A 17,899-nucleotide genomic window follows, 5' to 3' on the forward strand; every position below is an offset into this window, starting at 1 on the left:
TATACTGTTTTTGTCAACAGAGTCTGGCTGCTTTGGAGAAAAGCATAGATTTCTTTAACTTTCAGTTCATTTCCCCGTCGGAAGGAGCCGTCTGACGGCAAAAAAATGCGGTGAAAATATTCAAAATATAGCGTACACTTCAACAGATATTGATTTTTTAGGTGGCTAAAATACATTTTGCTGCCGGCCTCCGTTCACAGCAGTACATTGCTTTGCTCCCGTGTGGTAACTCCCGTCTGCTTCTCCAAACTGGGGACGTGTCGACCGTCATCTACTGCAGGTAATACACTGACTATGGATAAGTACCACATCAAAACACTATACTACTCTGCATTAAACATTTTACTCAAGTCCTTTTAGCACTAGTACTCAAGTGCTATTATTAAATATACTTAAAATATCAAAAGTAAAAGCACTCATCATGGTGGCAGAACGGCCCGTGTTACTGTTACATTACATTATTAAATCATTATTACTGCTCAGGGTTGGAATGAACTTTTCTGTCCAACTGTAGCTGGTGGATCCAAAATCTAGCAGCCACTTAATAGATTACCGTTGTCTTTTTTGGCTGTTGAGTGAAGCAAATCTAGCAGCCACTTGCATATTTTACCAGCATTTGGCTGGTGGCTGGTGCTAATTTCCAACCCTACTACTGATGCATTAAGTTATAAGCAGTATTGTAATGTTGTGTCTAGTTGAGCTATATACAACTACTTTATATACAGTTTCATAGTTGTATTTAAAGCAAACAATCATATTTATGAGCTCTCCTTATATTTCATAAATACAGTGCAATCTTAATATTTAAAGTAACTAATTTAACACAACTGAAATTAAGTGAAGTTGAAAATCAAAATACCTAAGCATAGTACAAATACCTCAAAATTATACTCATCACTTGCAATACCAATCTTTTACATTTTCAATTTATCGTATTGTTTGACCAGATTAAACTTTATCCAAAGGGAATACTTCTGCCGTGTTTCTGTGAAGTAAAAAGTACCACGAACAACAAAATAACTCCACACCAGCATGTACAGTAGAAGACATGATTCAAGGCAGAAACGTCTGGCTCTTGACCTTTTAACCCAGGCTGGACAGTGCATCCTCTGTTTGTCTCCTATTCAGAGACTGATGTGACATTACTGGGCGATGAAGCAAAGGAATAGTGATCTCCACATGTTGAATGATATTTAGAAAACTGTGCAAAAAAACGTTTCCAGTTTCACTTCATCACGTAAATCATTTCACTTTTTTCCAAATTGTCATACAGTAGAAGAATAAGCTTGAATTCCTTCATCAGCTGCATTAAAAGCAGCCTGATGTGAGAGACACAATGACAGCACTGTGACTCAGTAATAAATTCAGACACAGAACGAGAGAACGTGTAAGAGGGTCGAGATATTGAGAGATCATCGCTGACATCCATTTTGGAAGTGCAGCCTCTTCATGCATTATCAAATCACAGAAGCTCATTAAAAGCCTCATAAATGTCTATTGCTTAAAGCTGTTGAGAGCATCACTTTCCAAATTGCTCTCTGGCAGAGTGGCATTTCACACCCGCTCTCTCCCTCCCTCCCCCGCCCGTCCGCCCGCCCGCCCGCCTGCCGCACTCTTTGGTGCAATGAACACAAAGTTCACGACGGGTTCACCCCTCGGAGCAAAGAGAGGGACGGCTCTAATTGGAAACAGCCAGTTGGATTGTCCCGATGCTAAGCTACACAAACACATTCAGATGCCTCATGGGCAAACAGCAGTGTTGGCACAGACACACATTCACAGACAGATGCACACATGCTAGCAGCAGTCAACAGTTCTCTGCTGTTTACTTTAAGGTTTGTGTTACTTCTCCAGCAGGATGTAGTTTAAAGTTCAGAGTTTATGAACTGTGGGAAGAGGTCAGAGATGCTCATGTTCTACGCAATATAAGCAGTAAATTACTGTTTTTTACTATTCAGTTTTTATTCTAATTTTCCACAAAATACAGTACAAACTTACAAACACCACACAACTCAAAAAAAGGGAAGGGTTAAAGTCCCCTTTGAGCTTACATGTATTTGCACATTGTTCTGTTCCAGTTCACTAGAAAGAGGGAGGTAGGCTGTTACCAGTGTTCATCTCTCCTTATCAGAACAGGCAGTTAATCAATCAATAAATCTGTTTTTAGTCACATATTCCAGTGGGAGACTAATTCGTTAACCCCCGGGAGCACGATCTGACATTTAATGTTCATTACGGTGATATATATTGATTTATTTTCTTGACGCACCCAGAGAAAAACGTAATTACTTTGCTGAACTTTCACTTGATCCGGAGGAAGATTCTTATCTGATTAAAACAAGTTTCAGTTGCACAAGCTTTAGACAGTCTGTGCCAACTTTTTTTTTAATTTGCAGGTCAGAATGTGTATGTATTAGGGCTGTCAATCAATTCAAATATTTAATCACGATTAATCGCATGATTGTCCGTGATTAATTGCAATTAATCACACATTTTTTATCTGTCCAAAATGTACCTGAAAGTGAGATTTGTCATATCACCACATCACCTTTAATATATAAAATATACATAAACATACTGACCTGTTGTGACTCCTATTGTTGCAGAGCAGTTAAGTTCAAATATGAAATGTTCAGTCATGTTCTAATGATGATGTGTCTGTGTGTCCTTCTCCTCCCATGCAGGACCATACGCGGGTGGTCAGCCCCATCATAGACGTCATCAGCCTGGATAACTTCGCCTATCTGGCTGCCTCTGCGGACTTGAGAGGAGGTCAGGACAAAACACACAAATCATGTACAGTAACTGTGGCTGATAACACACAGCTGCAGTCAGGGAAAAACCCCTCGTTATATGACATCATGATCCCTGCCAGAATAATTCAAAACTCATGATAGAAATTCCTAAATGGATTAACGTAGGTCTGGAAGTTCAGTTTGAGAAGATATGAAGTTTTCTTTCAACAGCAGCCCATTTAAGAAATCTGCAATATACCCTTATCTCTCTTCCTCTTTAGAAGAGATGTGTAGACAAAGTGGTTGTAACTGGATCTGACGTTTTGTCTCTCTTTGTCTCTCTTTGTCTCTCTTTGTCTCTCGTTCTCTGCAGGATTTGACTGGAGTCTCCACTTCAAATGGGAGCAGATTCCCATCGAGCAAAAAATGGCAAGGAGCGACCCGACACAGGCAATCAGGTGTGTCCACAATGCTCGTCATCATTCCTCTTCCTCATCCTTTGGGGTGTAGGGACCCACGGTGCCATAGTATTGATTCCAGACATAAACATGCTGTTGTGACATGCGCTAAAATACAAAAATTCTTCACCTCAGTGATCCTAGACTACAAAAAGATCAAATGATGCTCACACTTAAGTTAGTTATAGCAACAATATGACAATATAAAAACCTATTCTGCCTTTTTTTCATCCTCAGTCATGTAGGAACATTTGTGTTAACTGTTGTTTACAGATTGAGTAGATTTGACCATGTCAGGAAAAATCAGCTGCTGGGCCCTCATTACTGTAACCCAGTGTTCTTCCTGCTCTTTGTGCACTGTGTTTGTATGTTTTTCTATTTTAAAATATCACCTGGTTCCCAGTTTGTGGAGTGTTAAAGTGATTAAACTGAAATATTAAGGTCATAAAACCAGATTTACAAAAACCTCTACAGAACCACCATAAAAGGGAACAACGGCCGTTTTAAAAACATTGATATTACACTGGAGGCTATATCACATGATGGAAAAAATACTGCAACTCACTCATGTACACGCATATTGCAAGGACACGCTGGGAAACCACAAGGTGACAGCGTCATCACGATAAACAGCAACTACCTGTCAGTGGCGATTTGAATGGAGTATAGAATTTCAGCACCATTTGCAGTATAAATAAACATGCTGTTACCTTCTGAATCTATTTTATTTTAACAATAAACACTCATAAGACAGGGAAACTGTGTCATACCTTTCTGACTTCTTTCGTTTTCCAGTAGTTATAGTTTATGCAAGTGCCGTCCATCATGTTATATAGCCTCCAGAATAATATCAATGTTTTAAAAATGGCCATTGTTCCCCTTAAGGCTTTTATTTTCCAAACAAATGGTCAATTAAATTACCACAAAACACTTAACACATTGTAATAAAAATAATAAACTTTATTTTTATAGCACCTTTCATACAAGAACTGCAGCACAATAAATTAAAAGACATAAAATGAACATAAAAACAGGGGAAATTAGATGGAAAATAAAACACTTCATAGAATAAGATACAAATAAAAATATGAAAGATTAAATAGAATACAATGTATTTTATAATATGCATGACATAAGATGGAAAATAAAACCTTCTGAATGATATTGAGATCAGTACCCATATTTGCAGCATGTATCAGTAAACACTGGTGCAGCATCAAAGCGTCTCTATTCTCCTTTACTCTGTTCTTATCTGTTCTTCCTTTTCTACATCACTGCTGGAGATTTGAATTTTTTAAGATGAAGACTCAGAAAGTATTTCGCCTCGAGTGCACTGACTCTCTACCAATCGGCGCCTATAAATAAACAGAACAGAACAGAAGCCTGGCTCTCTGGCAGCCTGTGGAGTTGAACTCTTGCACATCTTATCATACATCTAACTCTGGTGGCAAATTAATTCAAGCTCAGTTACCTACTGTGATTTGTTGTTTTCCCATGGAAACCATTGTAGCTCCAATTCTGGTGATGTTTGTCATATTTATGTTACATTATAATCTTCTCTGCCGAATTATAAATCATCATCAGGCTTATAAAAACATCAGAACCCCCTGTGGCTGCACTAACAGTGTCACTCTGAATAAGAGAGGGAGTTAATGACTCGTCTCCTCTCTGCTCTGCAGGACTCCCGTCATCGCTGGTGGGATCTTCGTCATGGACAAGAGCTGGTTTAACCACCTGGGCCAGTATGACACCCACATGGACATCTGGGGAGGGGAGAACTTTGGTGAGCTCACTGATGATTTTAAACTTTAACTTGGATCAGAAGAATGACTTTTTATTAATCATCCTCCGCAGGAATCCTACACAGAGTCTGTCTTTAAATAAGGACACAAAGCCAAGCTTTACTCTTTTACCCTTCTGGAAAACTCTGCAAATACTCCTAATTGTATTAATAGCAATTATTCCACTCTATTTGATTTTCTTAAATGTTAATTTTCTAAAAGATGTTTACATTTTCCAAGAGGTGGCCAGAGGAGGAGAAGTAGGTTGACAGGAGATAATACATATTGGAATAGTAAACCAAATTCCTACTGTATATGTAGCTGTCTCTAAACTTAAACATCGCAGAGGTCAGTGATTTCACTAGGGAAATCAATGAGGGATAATGTATTTTACTTGATTGCAACCCATCAGTTTACTTACAGTAATTAGAAGAACAATGATTTTTCTATTCTCTGTAAATAAATAGAGAATCCTGTGTTCACTAACTTCAGAATCAGAAATACTTTATTGATCCGCTCTTATATAAACATAAAGAAATGTAAGAAATAAAGGAGTATGTAATATGTAAATTATGTCAATCATAATGCTACAATATATAACACAATATATTTAGAGAAATATAAGTAAATAACACAAATTAAAATTAGAAATGAGAATATAAGAAATATGTAGAAATATTTGTATTAAGATATGCAATATATGACATATAACCAAATAAGTAAATACAAAATGCTGAGAAGTAAGAATAGTATAAATAAGAATTACATAAGAATATTTCTTGAAATGTATATATGCAATATCAATGACAGACTTAATACTGCAGACTTGAACTTGGATGAATTTCATTAGTTTAGAACAAAAATGAATGAAACAAATAATGCTTCTTGTTATTGACAGACATGTTTATTTGTTAAAAAAAAAATATATATATATATATATATATATATATATTCTGCTGTTTCCAATGACACAGCTGTCATGAATGCACAAATAATAATAATACAAAATTCTAATTCAAGTCATGAAACTGGACATTTTAATGTCTTCATTTCATGTATTTAGTTGTTTTGGCTCAGGACCGCTGCAGATGCTTCTGAATGCAGCAGAGGCCCAGCAGACCGCTCTCAGAAATGCCAATTGTGTCCTTGGAATTTGCGAGGCAGCAGAGCATTAAATTATCCACTACAACAGCTTTCATACTGCTGATTTACAGCTTACAGCATCTGCCGCATCAAAGATGCAGCAGGTGAACATGGCCAGGTTGATATTGGGTTGATGCGGATCAGACAGACTTACAGTCAGACTACCTGTCTACATCCCTGACCTCGTCCTCTGTGTCTGTCCTCCTGCAGAGCTTTCTTTCCGGGTGTGGATGTGCGGAGGAAGCCTGGAGATTCTTCCCTGCAGCCGCGTGGGTCACGTGTTCAGGAAACGACACCCGTACGACTTCCCAGAAGGCAATGCTCTCACCTACATTAAGTGAGTGGGTTGATCTGTTAAGACACCTGACGTCCTGTCTGCTGTACAGCGTTATTACACAACAAAACTGACCAACTGCCAAGACGTTAATCTTTTACTCAGCATTAAAATCTTAAGTGTCACATGATTCAGCAGAGTTCAGAGTGAAGTTAAGAGCTTCAAACTTCACACTTTTCACACATTTTTTTATTGTCCAGGATACTGACAAAGATCCAGCTTTCTCTGGATGAACTGAAGCAGATATTTCCAACTCTTCTGCAAGGAAAAAATATGATTCAGCAACAAAACTGAATAATAATTATATAACTTTATACGCTATTTTTGCAGTAATTTGTTTGAAGTTGTAATCTGAGCAGCATTTTTCCTCATCATTCGCCTTCACGCCCGCCAAGAACAGTATACTGACGTTTAACTAGAGTTGGTTGCACAAATCTATGCCAGGCCACCCAAGTGTGTTTTAACCTCCGAAGGTCGCTATTCTGTCTTTCAGAGGATGTAGCGGGCTCAATTTTAAAGCCAGAGTGAAAATACTAGTATCCTCTAGTCTAGGATAATCACAGCCTCATGAGAGCATTCAGAGGATGGGTGGCTTTCCTAGGTAGATTGAGAATAAGGGGGTTTCTGAGCAGTTTCCACAACAGAAGTGCTCGCCATCCAATCGCCAGAAATCTCTAAATGTCAAAAGATTTTGATACCAAATCACAGCATGGCTTTTCCTATGGTGTTCCTCAAGGTCCTGGTGTCTTAATGTGGTATTTTGGAGGGACTTTTGATCATTTAATCAATTCTTGAGTAGTAAAAAATGGTTAAATTTAGCACCAAATCTATGTAACAAATGGTATCAACCCCAAAAAACGTCTTTATTCTTCACTCTTTAGTTTTGTTTCATCACCTCCTGAACACAGACAATACTGTACGTACCAGTTCTTTACAAATACTGCTGTAGTTTTGTGTAAATATGTTGTCTAAAACATACTGCTGCAAGTCGGATTGCTCTGAAACACCAAACTGTCTCATCTGCCTGTTTGTCGTCACTTGTAAATCCCCCTAGAATTTAAGGAGGATGAAACTCCTGATGGAGATGTTGAGGACTGACCGTGTGTGACGCTATCATTAGAGACGCCTCCAGGAATGCCAGCAGCTCTGTCATTACTGTGTCTGAGCAGCTGTTGTGTGTCTGTGTCCGTGCAGGAACACCCGGCGGGCTGCTGAGGTGTGGATGGACGAGTATAAACAGTACTACTACTCCGCCAGGCCGTCGGCCCAGGGCAAGGCCTTTGGCAGGTTTGTCCATTTTACTGTCACCTCCTTCTCTCATCGGACAGCACATTGGTTACGTTTCAGGGAGATTATTAGAGATTCACTGATTTTGCCTCTTTTATTGTATATCGCATTATTATTCATTCTTTAATGTTTCAGTCAGACAATCAACGTGGTATAATGGTTGTTCTAACTATGCTCATAATTTACATAAACTATTTGTTTCCACATAGACTCTTGTGATAATAGAGCTAGTAAGAAGGATCTTTTTATTTCACAATTTTTTTGATTAATTGCAGAATCATTTTGTCTATAAAAATATTGAAAAACGATTAATTCCCAGAGCCCAAGGTGGCATCTTTATATTCCCTGTTTTATGTAACGATAAGATATTTAGTTTACTGTCATATGACGAAGAAAAGCAGCAAAGCCTCAAGTTTGAGAAGCTGGAGCCAGAGATAGATTTGCATTTTCACTTGAAAAATTACTGAAATGATAAACTGATCAGTATAATGGTTACCAATTAATTTAGTGTTGATTGATTAATATAGATAATTGGACTAAACTCTATTTGTGTCAAAGGCCCAACACCAGAGAAACACAAGAGAGCACTCAGTGCTGTGGTTGTGGATTACAACAGAAAGCTCTCTGGTGGAGTTCTTTGCATCAAGATCTCATTTTTAACATCATTTTCTCCTCTCTACTCTTCTCTTTATGTCTCTTAATCCTCATGTGTTTTTCTTTTTGTAGCATTGCAGACCGTCTGACTCTGCGGCGGAAGTTGAACTGCAAACCTTTCCGCTGGTACATGGAGAACGTCTATCCTGAGCTGAGGTACGACACATTTAAACTGAGACAACTAACTAATCGATTAATCTTTGCAGCTCTATGGAAAGTACTTGTGAAAGGTTTGTTTGTTTGCCCGCATTGCTTTTGATTGATTATTTGAGGCAGAAATTATTTTCAGTCTTCATTTCATAGATAGATAGATAGATAGATGGATACTTTATTGATCCCGAGGGAAATTCAAGTTTCCAGCATCACAGTTCCACAGTGCAAACATATTAGTAAAAAGGCACAAGTAAGTAGTACAAAGTATACATAAAAGAAAAATATACCAGATATAAAAATACCAGGAGATGTTGAAAACATAGTGAGATACAGGACTATTCAAAATGTGAATATAGTGCAAAAAGTGATATAGTGCTGGATAATAAAATATAGGAGATATAGAGACCAGGGGATTAAGAAATGTCAAATATGGAATATAATGCGGGATAAGAACTGAGGTAGAGAGGTTTTTTTTAAAAATAGACTAAAGTGGAGAATAAAGCTGTAATGAAATTCAAATTTAAAATATAGAAGGCCATGTTTAGAGAAAGAAAAGTAATAAACGCAGTCAGAATTTCTTCTTCCCAAGCAATTAAATCAGAAAGAATTGTGCAAATCCTCTGGGTTATCATGACCCCCAAGTTCAGAACCAAGGATCTAAATATATCTGATCTGGATGGGAACATCCATGTGTGGTATCAGTGTGTCTCCCACCAACCCAGCCCTTCTCTCTGGCTGCATCTGCTCCATGTCACGCTTCCAAATAACTGTGGCTTCTCCAATTGTGATTGTGTATTTTTATAAGTATGTGTTGTAATAGGGAGCATTACTTAGTGGTGTGAATTCAATTACTCAATAGGGAAACCGGTCGACTCGATCCATCTGTTCTTTATTGCTGTAATAAGAGCTCTCGTTGGCCTCTCTCTCCTCTCTGTCAATGGCTCCCTCAGGGTCCCCGAGCAGGAAGCGGTGTCCAGTGTGCTGAAACAAGGCGGTTTGTGTCTGGAGACCCGTGGGACCGACGCCCTCGGCCTGGCAGAGTGCAGGGGCATCGGAGGCATCAGGCCGCAGTCGCAGGTCAGGACCCTACTGGGGACCACTAGGGGGAGATTGTGGGTCGTAAAGTCTGAATTACTGCCAGAAAATGTGCAGGAGTTTGTCCAATGTCAAATGTGAACCATTACATGGATGCCTGGATGGGTACAAAATGTAGTAAAATGTATTCTGTGATTTCTCTGATAAAGTATGGTAACATAAACGCCTTTCCTTTTGGATAATATGACATTTTTATCAACATGTTAATGTCATAATCCATCAGTGTTCCTCCTCTGTAGCCTAAATGAAACCATATCCCTCTGTTGCTAGGTTACAGAGCTGATAAACACGTCATCACACGAGGAACCGCACGCCAAACCTTAATTTAAGTTCAGTCACGTTAGTCAAACATTAGTCACTGTCGAGACGTTCACGTTATATTACTCATGTTGAACTCAGCTGGACGTCACAGCAGGTATTATCCCACCTGTGGCTCAGATTAAAGCGGGCCGGAGGTGATACATAAAGATTCAAGAGTATGTTGCTGACAAGAAAAAATGTGGTTCAATGTGAGAAAAACTTGGATCAGTTCTTTCTTTTCCAGGAAATAAACGCAGCCAAGTTTGTCAGTTTCAGCCTGTATCTTTAAATCAGGAGGGGTTTCTGATTGATGACTGTAGAAATCTACTCCATTAAAGTTAAATGTCTACAGTTTTAACCTTTTGAGTTAGCAGCATGTAGCTGGAAACTTTTAAACACAAACCTGTTGGATTGCAGTGAATTTAGTAAAGAAACATTAAAGGCACTAATGTTAAATGTAATACTAATTATTAAAGAATAAATTAAACCAAAAGTTCCTCTTGAATCACATGGACCTGAACATGTCTACTCTGTGTTTTCACTGAGCCACCACAGTCATCAGTTTTCTTCTGTATGTTGCAGCGATGGGAACTAATAGAGCCGCTGCTCCGGCAGCAGGACCTCTGCCTGGCCATTTCAGCCTTCACAGCAGGGTCAAAGGTCAAGATGGAGACCTGCAATAACAAAGAGCCCAGACAGGTAAGAAGAAATAGTGTTCACCTTTCAAAAAAAAAAAACAGCACATTTAAGGTGGCGGCCGCGGCTAATGCATGAGCTAATGCAAAACGTGAAGCAGAAAGTAGCATTAAGATGGAGCTCAGAAATGGAGGATCAACTTGTTTGATTTGTGGCAACAACACAAGTATGTATTTAACGTGTCTCCATGACTCCATCCATCCTTTGTGAATTTTCAGTACAAAGTGCAAAAACTAACATCTCTAGTTCGTCCTGCCCGTCGTCCGCAATGTTTGTTTAAACTAAAGTCTCGTTTGATCGTCAGAGATTTCATGAGATTTCTGTTTTTTTAGTTGGGACTCTTGTTGTTCATGAATGAATCTGTTAGTGTTCGGTGTTGCTGTTTTGGCCAAATCGTTGCTCTCCACACTGCAGAAACAAAACTTTTAAATTTAACATAACATGTCGACTCGGCAAGATCTTGAGAAGGCACTCCTTTATTAGCTCGAGACTTGATTATTGTAATGCACTGTATGTTGGTCTCAACCAGTCTTCCCTCGCGCGCCTCCAACTTGTGCAAAATGCTGCTGCTCGCTTTTTAACTAACACTTCCAGACATGAACACATTACTCCCCCCCGTACTTTACTCACTCCGTTGGCTTCCAGTTCGCTTTAGAATCGATTTTAAGCTCTTGATGTTTGTTTTTAAAGCCACTAACGGCCTCGCCCCACCTTATTTGTCCGAGATTTTAACTCTCCGTGAGCATGACAGGGCTTTGCGGTCATCTGGTCAGCTTTTTTTAGAAGTCCCGAGGTCGAGGTATAAGCTGTGGGGTGATCGTGCTTTTGCTGTCGCTGCTCCTAAACTATGGAACAAGTTACCCCCTGATATACGCACTGTCACTGACCTAGTGATTTTTAAATCTAAGCTCAAGACTTTTTTATTTAGATTAGCCTTTAATACCTAGTAGCCCTGTGACATTTTCCCTATGCTTTTTATGTACCTTTTTATATGTTATGTTTTTATTCCTGTTATTTCCTGATGTTAATGTAAAGCACTTTGGGTACCCTTTGGTTGTTGTAAAGGGCTATACAAATAAATGTTGATGTTGATGTTGTTATGTGTGGGCTCTCACATTTTCAACATCTGTTAAGATTTGGAAAATCTTTTAGTGTGGGCCAGCTTTAAGGGTTAACAAAAGAAAGAGGAATTAGCTTTAATCTTGCACTGCAAGATTAATGCTAATTCACTGCATCTGTCATTTTAACAGCAGGTCTCAGTTCGTCCAAATGGTTATCTCATTTTGGAATGAAGCGGTTCATTTGTCCTTGATGTGCCACTCACAGTGTTGAACTCAGACATGAGAGATTTGGAGATAAGGAGGTGTTTCCAGGACAGATGCAAAGCAGCCCGCCTTCTGCTGCTGCTGCTGATGATGATGATGCCAGGAGGCTGACACCATCTGAGTAGTATTGTTGCAGCCAAAAGGAAGAACTTTTATAGATACAGTAGAACAAGCGCTCCCATAACTTCAGACCCCACCCTGTTCCTTCCTCGCTCTCTCCCCTTTGTGAATGTCGAACACACTCACGTCCCATGTGGACCGGCTTTGGCAGCGCGGTTGATTTATGGCATCGCAGAGAGGGAGTTATTAACTCGAACCATGTGTATGAGTGCGCGGGACTCTTGCCAGGCCATCCTCTCATCTCTCTGCAGGCGCATCGCGGTCCTTTGAGAGTTCTTTGGAAATCTGCCCATCAACAAGCAACCCGGTTCTTGCTGTGAGAGACATTTGGCCTCTTTGTCCTGAGTGTTTAATCCCCTAGAAAGGAAAGAAAGTACTTGTGTTTTTGACTTTGCTCTCTGAATGAGTACTGAAGTGATTAACTCTTAAAACAACACGTGATGGTGGTACCTTTTTAAAAATATGAATACGTATGACATTAAACTAGGGCTGTCAAAGTTAGCGCGATAACGCATAATATGCCACTAATTTCTTTAATGCATTAACGCAACGTGCGATTTTTAGATTGTAGTGGGCACCTAGAGTGAAGATACTGGCATTATATGAAACTAAAAAACATAATGAATCCACTGGTGCCAACCATGTCATACTAGCTTGTCGCAAAGGAGGCTAAATAACACTCCAAACTTGCGCTAAATTTGGCGAGGGAAAACTGGCAAAACCATTTTCAAAGGGGTGCCTTGACCTTTGACCTCAATATATGTGAATCAAAATGGGTTCTATGTGTACCCACGAGTCTCCCCTTTACAGACATACCCACATGAGTTTGCCATGTTATGATTTGAGCATATTTTTTTATGCTAAATGCAGTACCTGTGAGGGTTTCTGGACAATATTTGTCATTGTTTTGTGTTAATTGATTTCTAATAATAAATATATACATACATCTACATAAAGCAGCATATTTGCCCACTCCCATGTTGATAAGAGTATTAAATACTTGACAAATCTTCCTTTGAACAGATAAAAACTGTGCGATTAATTGTGATTAACTATTATAATCGATCGACAGCCCTGCATTAAACCAAAACTTCAGTTACGTGAACTTCAGTGATGTGAGTTCCTGATCCTGAGCTCTTATTCAGTATTGAATATTTTTCAGTCGATGTCATCCATCATTAATATGACAGAGGCTTTTCCCTGATCACTGCTGAATAAAACAGTCTGGAACAGCTGTTCAACATTTTATTATCTCAGCATTAATGTTTTATTGAAATGTAAAAGTTTTTTTTTTTTATAAATTCTTTATCTAATCCTGAAAGAATTTCATTAGTTTGGGTTTCACTGAGATTATGCCAAAATGCTGATCTAAATGCTGTTTTAGAAGCCTTTCCAATAAGAATAAATATAATGAAATACTTGGAAATGACTTGGCATGAATTAAACATATTTGAAGACACAGATCACAGACACAATCTGCAACGTAATCACAAATATATTGGCTTCTATATCTGCCTTCAAAAGTCAGTTGAACCTCATGTAAACGGCGGTTCATGTTGCACAAAATAAACACTTTATGTACTTGTCATTGTGAGTAAACTCTGACGTCTTCACTCTGATATTTCATGCATGTTTGAACTTGACAACACACACACTTATAACAGCACATGTTTACAGTATGTGACACACACACACACGTATACACAGACGCACTCTCCCTCCGCTGGGATTTTAAGATTAACCTCCCATTCACCTCCACACTTTGTAAGCCTCCATATGGCTCTAACTGTTTGATCAGCAAGCTAATAAACAAATCACTCATATCTGGTGATTTATGGACAGCTTGTTTTATGGGTAGTACAGTTTCTCTTTTAACTTCAGTCTCAAGTTTCTAGTCGAACTCGCTGCGGCACTTTTACACAAAGTAACTCAACCCTGGAGAGTCTCTGTTGAAAACAATATCAGATTTAGGGAGAATCAAAGAAATCCAGCCGACTTGTTTCTCAGCAGAAATCATGTTACACTATAAAAACAATCATAACATGATGTGTTTGTAAGCAAGAACTGGAGTTTGAATCCCCCTCTTCAGAGGATCCTGTGAGTGATTTGTAGGAGAGAGTGAAGTGAGGAGTGTGAGTGATTTTATGATGACCATAAATAGATTTTAGTCAAAAGTACAACAATAAAAAAGAAATTCAACACTGTTTTTTCCAGCTAGTGTGATAATAATAATATGAACCTGTGACCTTTTGGTGATAAGCTCACTCCTCTAATCTTAAGCATATTCAGATCCTTTACTTAAAAGTAGGTATACTGCAGTATACACTCAGTTGCCAGTTTATTAGGTACACCTAGCTAAAACGAATATAACAAATCCTATCTTCATTCAGTTTTATTGTTCAGTTTTTGTTTAGATCCATTTTAGAGGTGTTGTTTCAGCGTTATGGTCATTTCGGAGGCTGCAGTTTGTGATGCTGTTCTGAGAAATGTTTCTAATATTATGCCCAACCCCTTTATATCAATGAGGGTGGAGTAAATAAAAGAAATACTTCTCTGTCTAATACCACAATCTACAATCAACACCACTCTAAAACAGTTTCAACAAAAACTGAACATATGAACCTTCATGTTCTTAATACTAGTACAGGTTGAATGCAGACTAAATGTCACTGTGTGCTGTGCCGTGTACGTGTGACAATAACAAGTTGATTTACCTTTTATACATACCTAATAAACTGGCAACTGAGAGTAACAATATCCAATTGCAAGTATTAATTAATTAATTAATTAGTTTGTACATAAAAAATACAACTATTATATAAGATATGTAAAAATCAAATATAGCGGCAGATATCAGTTTACTACAGATACTATATGTGTAAATAAATACCAAACTGATTTGAGGTAGTTTGGAAACAGTGTCTCCATCACAGTTTGTCCACCAGAGAGCACCGACAAGTTGACTTTTCAACGGTAAAATGTCCCGCTTAGTATGTATCTAAACACATGAGCTGATACATCGTTATTGAATTCATTAAACCTTCAAATATTGATATCAGTATCTGCTCCAAAAATCTACAATAGAGACACATTTACACATACATATACTCACATATGTGAATTAAAAGTAAAAGTAAAACTTAAAAGTACACATAACAGAAAAATAAAAAAAACGACGGCATATTAGGGTCATTGTAGGTTAAAAAAATAATAATTAAATAATAAAATTATTATTCTGAGAAAGTACTCTGGATTTCCGAGATTAAAGTCGCAAATCTACAAGAAGAAAACTCACAAATTTGCAAAATTATAAAGTCATAAATTTACAAGAAATTCAGAGTTTTTTTCTCTGAATATTACCCCCCTTCCCTGGCTCCATAATTATAATTTTTTTACCTACAATGGCCCTAATACGCCGTCGTAAAAATGGCCTCTGTGAGTGTTATACTATTGTATATTACTGGATTATTATTACTGATGTTAATGTGTAAGTAGCATTTTACTGTTGTAGTTGGTTGAACCGGCACTAATTTTAACTATTTTATATACTATTAGGTAGTTTATAACAGTACATATTTTTTAAACTCATATTTTTTGCATCTAAAAATCTTAATTTGTAAAGTAAAATTGTTAATAAATGTAGTGGAGTAAAAAGTACAATATTTTTCTCTGAAATGCAGTGGAGTAGAAGTATTAAGGAAATGGAAAAATACTGCAGATTTGTACTTTACTGTACAGTACTTGAATAAACATACTGAGTTGCCTTCCAGCGCTGCTGAACTCAGTAACAAATGGGGCACAGAACATTTTTATCAGTGAAAACAAATTGTTTCTTCGGGCTGCCGTGACTCCAGCTGGCTCTACTATGATTTTTCCACTGCGAGTGCAACAAGTCAATCATTCATGTGATTACTGTAATCCAGGTCTGACTCAGTCCATTACTCACCACTAACATGAACCCGCTGCGCTGGTACACATCATTTATGACCAGAGAATAATACAGACCAGAGAGAGGACGTCCGTGCTTTCTATAAAACAAACTGACAGATGAATTCCATCTTTTTCTTTTCTCTCTCTCTCTCTCCGTGTGTGCAGAAGTGGAAGCCTAAAGGCACGGCTCTGCAGCACATGGTCAGCGGCCTCTGCCTGGACAGCCAGACGCCGACAGGCCCTCCGGTCATCACGCAGTGTCGGCCCCAGATGGCGAGCCAGTCCTGGGAGCCACAGATCATCACCTGAGCCACGGCGGATGGGGACGAGGGGAGAGGAGAGAGGAGCGGATTGTGGACCCGGCCTGCAGAGGGACTCATGGGGATCACATCTGCACACTGTCTGTCGCCTTGCCGAGGGATGAACGGAGTGAAAACTGTCCTGTTGTGATGTCGACTTCAAGCTCCTGCTCATTGGTGACAAGAGAAAACATTTGAAGGCCTCGTTGAGGTCTTTTCTGTATAGTGCTCCATCCTCCGAGGATGCTGCAGTTCTTCTACGTAATCTAAGCTTTTCACTGACAACTGTCGCACATCTCACTTTTTCATTTCTGTATCTATCCTGGTCGACAATGTGCTTAAAATCAGAGTAGAGAGGATCGCCTCGACACATATGAGTGCATACTGTACTGTAGCTAATGTGTCGAGGTGGACCTGAGCTACTCCGAGTCAAAGCCACTGCTGTCTTGTTGCCTAGTCTTAGGTGGAGGCATGTGTGATGACCAGGGCAGCTTTATGTATAGCCAACTAAAATCTGAGCTTTTTTTTTTTTTTTATTGCTCAACAGCAGTCTTGACACCACCATGCAAAGCACCGTCAGGAACATTATTTATTGTTTTGCATGGTCGGACCCAAAGAATGTTTTTCTTTTTCTGTCTCTCTACAAAGTTTTATGTAAATATTTGGAGCAGATATGGTTTTTGTGTCAAGTACTCTATATGTTGTTTGAAAAATAAAATGTGGTAACAAAGGAATTATTGTTCTAGTTATTTGAAAAAAAAAAGTTGGAATATTGTGCCAGCATGTGATTTTCATTTTCAGTAATGTCTTTATACAATATCAGCCCGTTCTCATTCCCAGGGCGTCAAATGATGGCCGTCGGCGTTAGATACCAACGCACAAGGCACCTTTTAGCGTCGGTATGAGACACACCAGGTTTCCCATGAACTACAATGTAAATCCATCCGCGGCAACAGTAGCTAAAATGTGCCACAGGAGAGGGAAGGATATGTTATTTGTCATCGCTTGTACAGTACAAAGAAGCTTTTGACGTAATGGCTTAATTTTGCATTGCAAATATTTACAGTGGTGACTTCTCGAAATGTTCATGTTTTATTGCTGCATTCTTTCTAATTCGCACAAACATGAGTGACTGCTACATAATCAGTGTGTCAAGACACCTATTTGACCAGTTCCAGTGGTGGAAAGTAACTAAATATATGTATTAAGGCTTTCAAAGTTAACGCGATGATGACGCGTTCATGCAAATTTGCTCCAAACTTGCACTAAATTTTGGCGAACAAAAACTATCATGACCATTTTCAAAGGGGTCCCTTAACCTCTGACCTCCAGATATGTGAATGCAAATGGTTCTATGGGTACCCACGAGTCTCCCCTTTACAGACATGCCCACTTTATGATAATCACATGCAGTTTTGGGCAAGTCATAGTCAAGTCAGCACACTGACACACTGACAGCTGTTGTTGCCTGTTGGGCTGCAGTTTGCCATGTTATGATTTGAGCATATTTTTTTATGCTAAATGCAGTACCTGTGAGGGTTTCTGGATCAATATTTGTCATTGTTTTGTGTTGTTAATTGATTTCCAAT

General features: G+C 38.7%; 1 protein-coding gene across 1 annotated transcript in view; it reads left to right on the forward strand.

Moving 5' to 3' along the window:
* Positions 1-17,044, forward strand: part of galnt16 (UDP-N-acetyl-alpha-D-galactosamine:polypeptide N-acetylgalactosaminyltransferase 16) — a 48,442-nt gene extending 31,398 nt beyond the window's left edge. Inside the window, exons 7-15 of the mRNA XM_074660475.1 lie at positions 2,685-2,772; positions 3,109-3,193; positions 4,873-4,976; positions 6,328-6,454; positions 7,646-7,738; positions 8,465-8,548; positions 9,496-9,622; positions 10,523-10,639; positions 16,177-17,044. Of these exons, the coding sequence (XP_074516576.1) occupies positions 2,685-2,772; positions 3,109-3,193; positions 4,873-4,976; positions 6,328-6,454; positions 7,646-7,738; positions 8,465-8,548; positions 9,496-9,622; positions 10,523-10,639; positions 16,177-16,320 (969 nt within the window). The 3' untranslated portion in view covers positions 16,321-17,044. The remainder of the gene's footprint in view (positions 1-2,684; positions 2,773-3,108; positions 3,194-4,872; positions 4,977-6,327; positions 6,455-7,645; positions 7,739-8,464; positions 8,549-9,495; positions 9,623-10,522; positions 10,640-16,176) is intronic.
* The last annotated feature ends 855 nt before the right edge of the window (positions 17,045-17,899 follow it).

Source organism: Sebastes fasciatus, chromosome 15 (assembly GCF_043250625.1).
Source record: "Sebastes fasciatus isolate fSebFas1 chromosome 15, fSebFas1.pri, whole genome shotgun sequence".
Lineage (NCBI taxonomy): Eukaryota > Metazoa > Chordata > Actinopteri > Perciformes > Sebastidae > Sebastes > Sebastes fasciatus.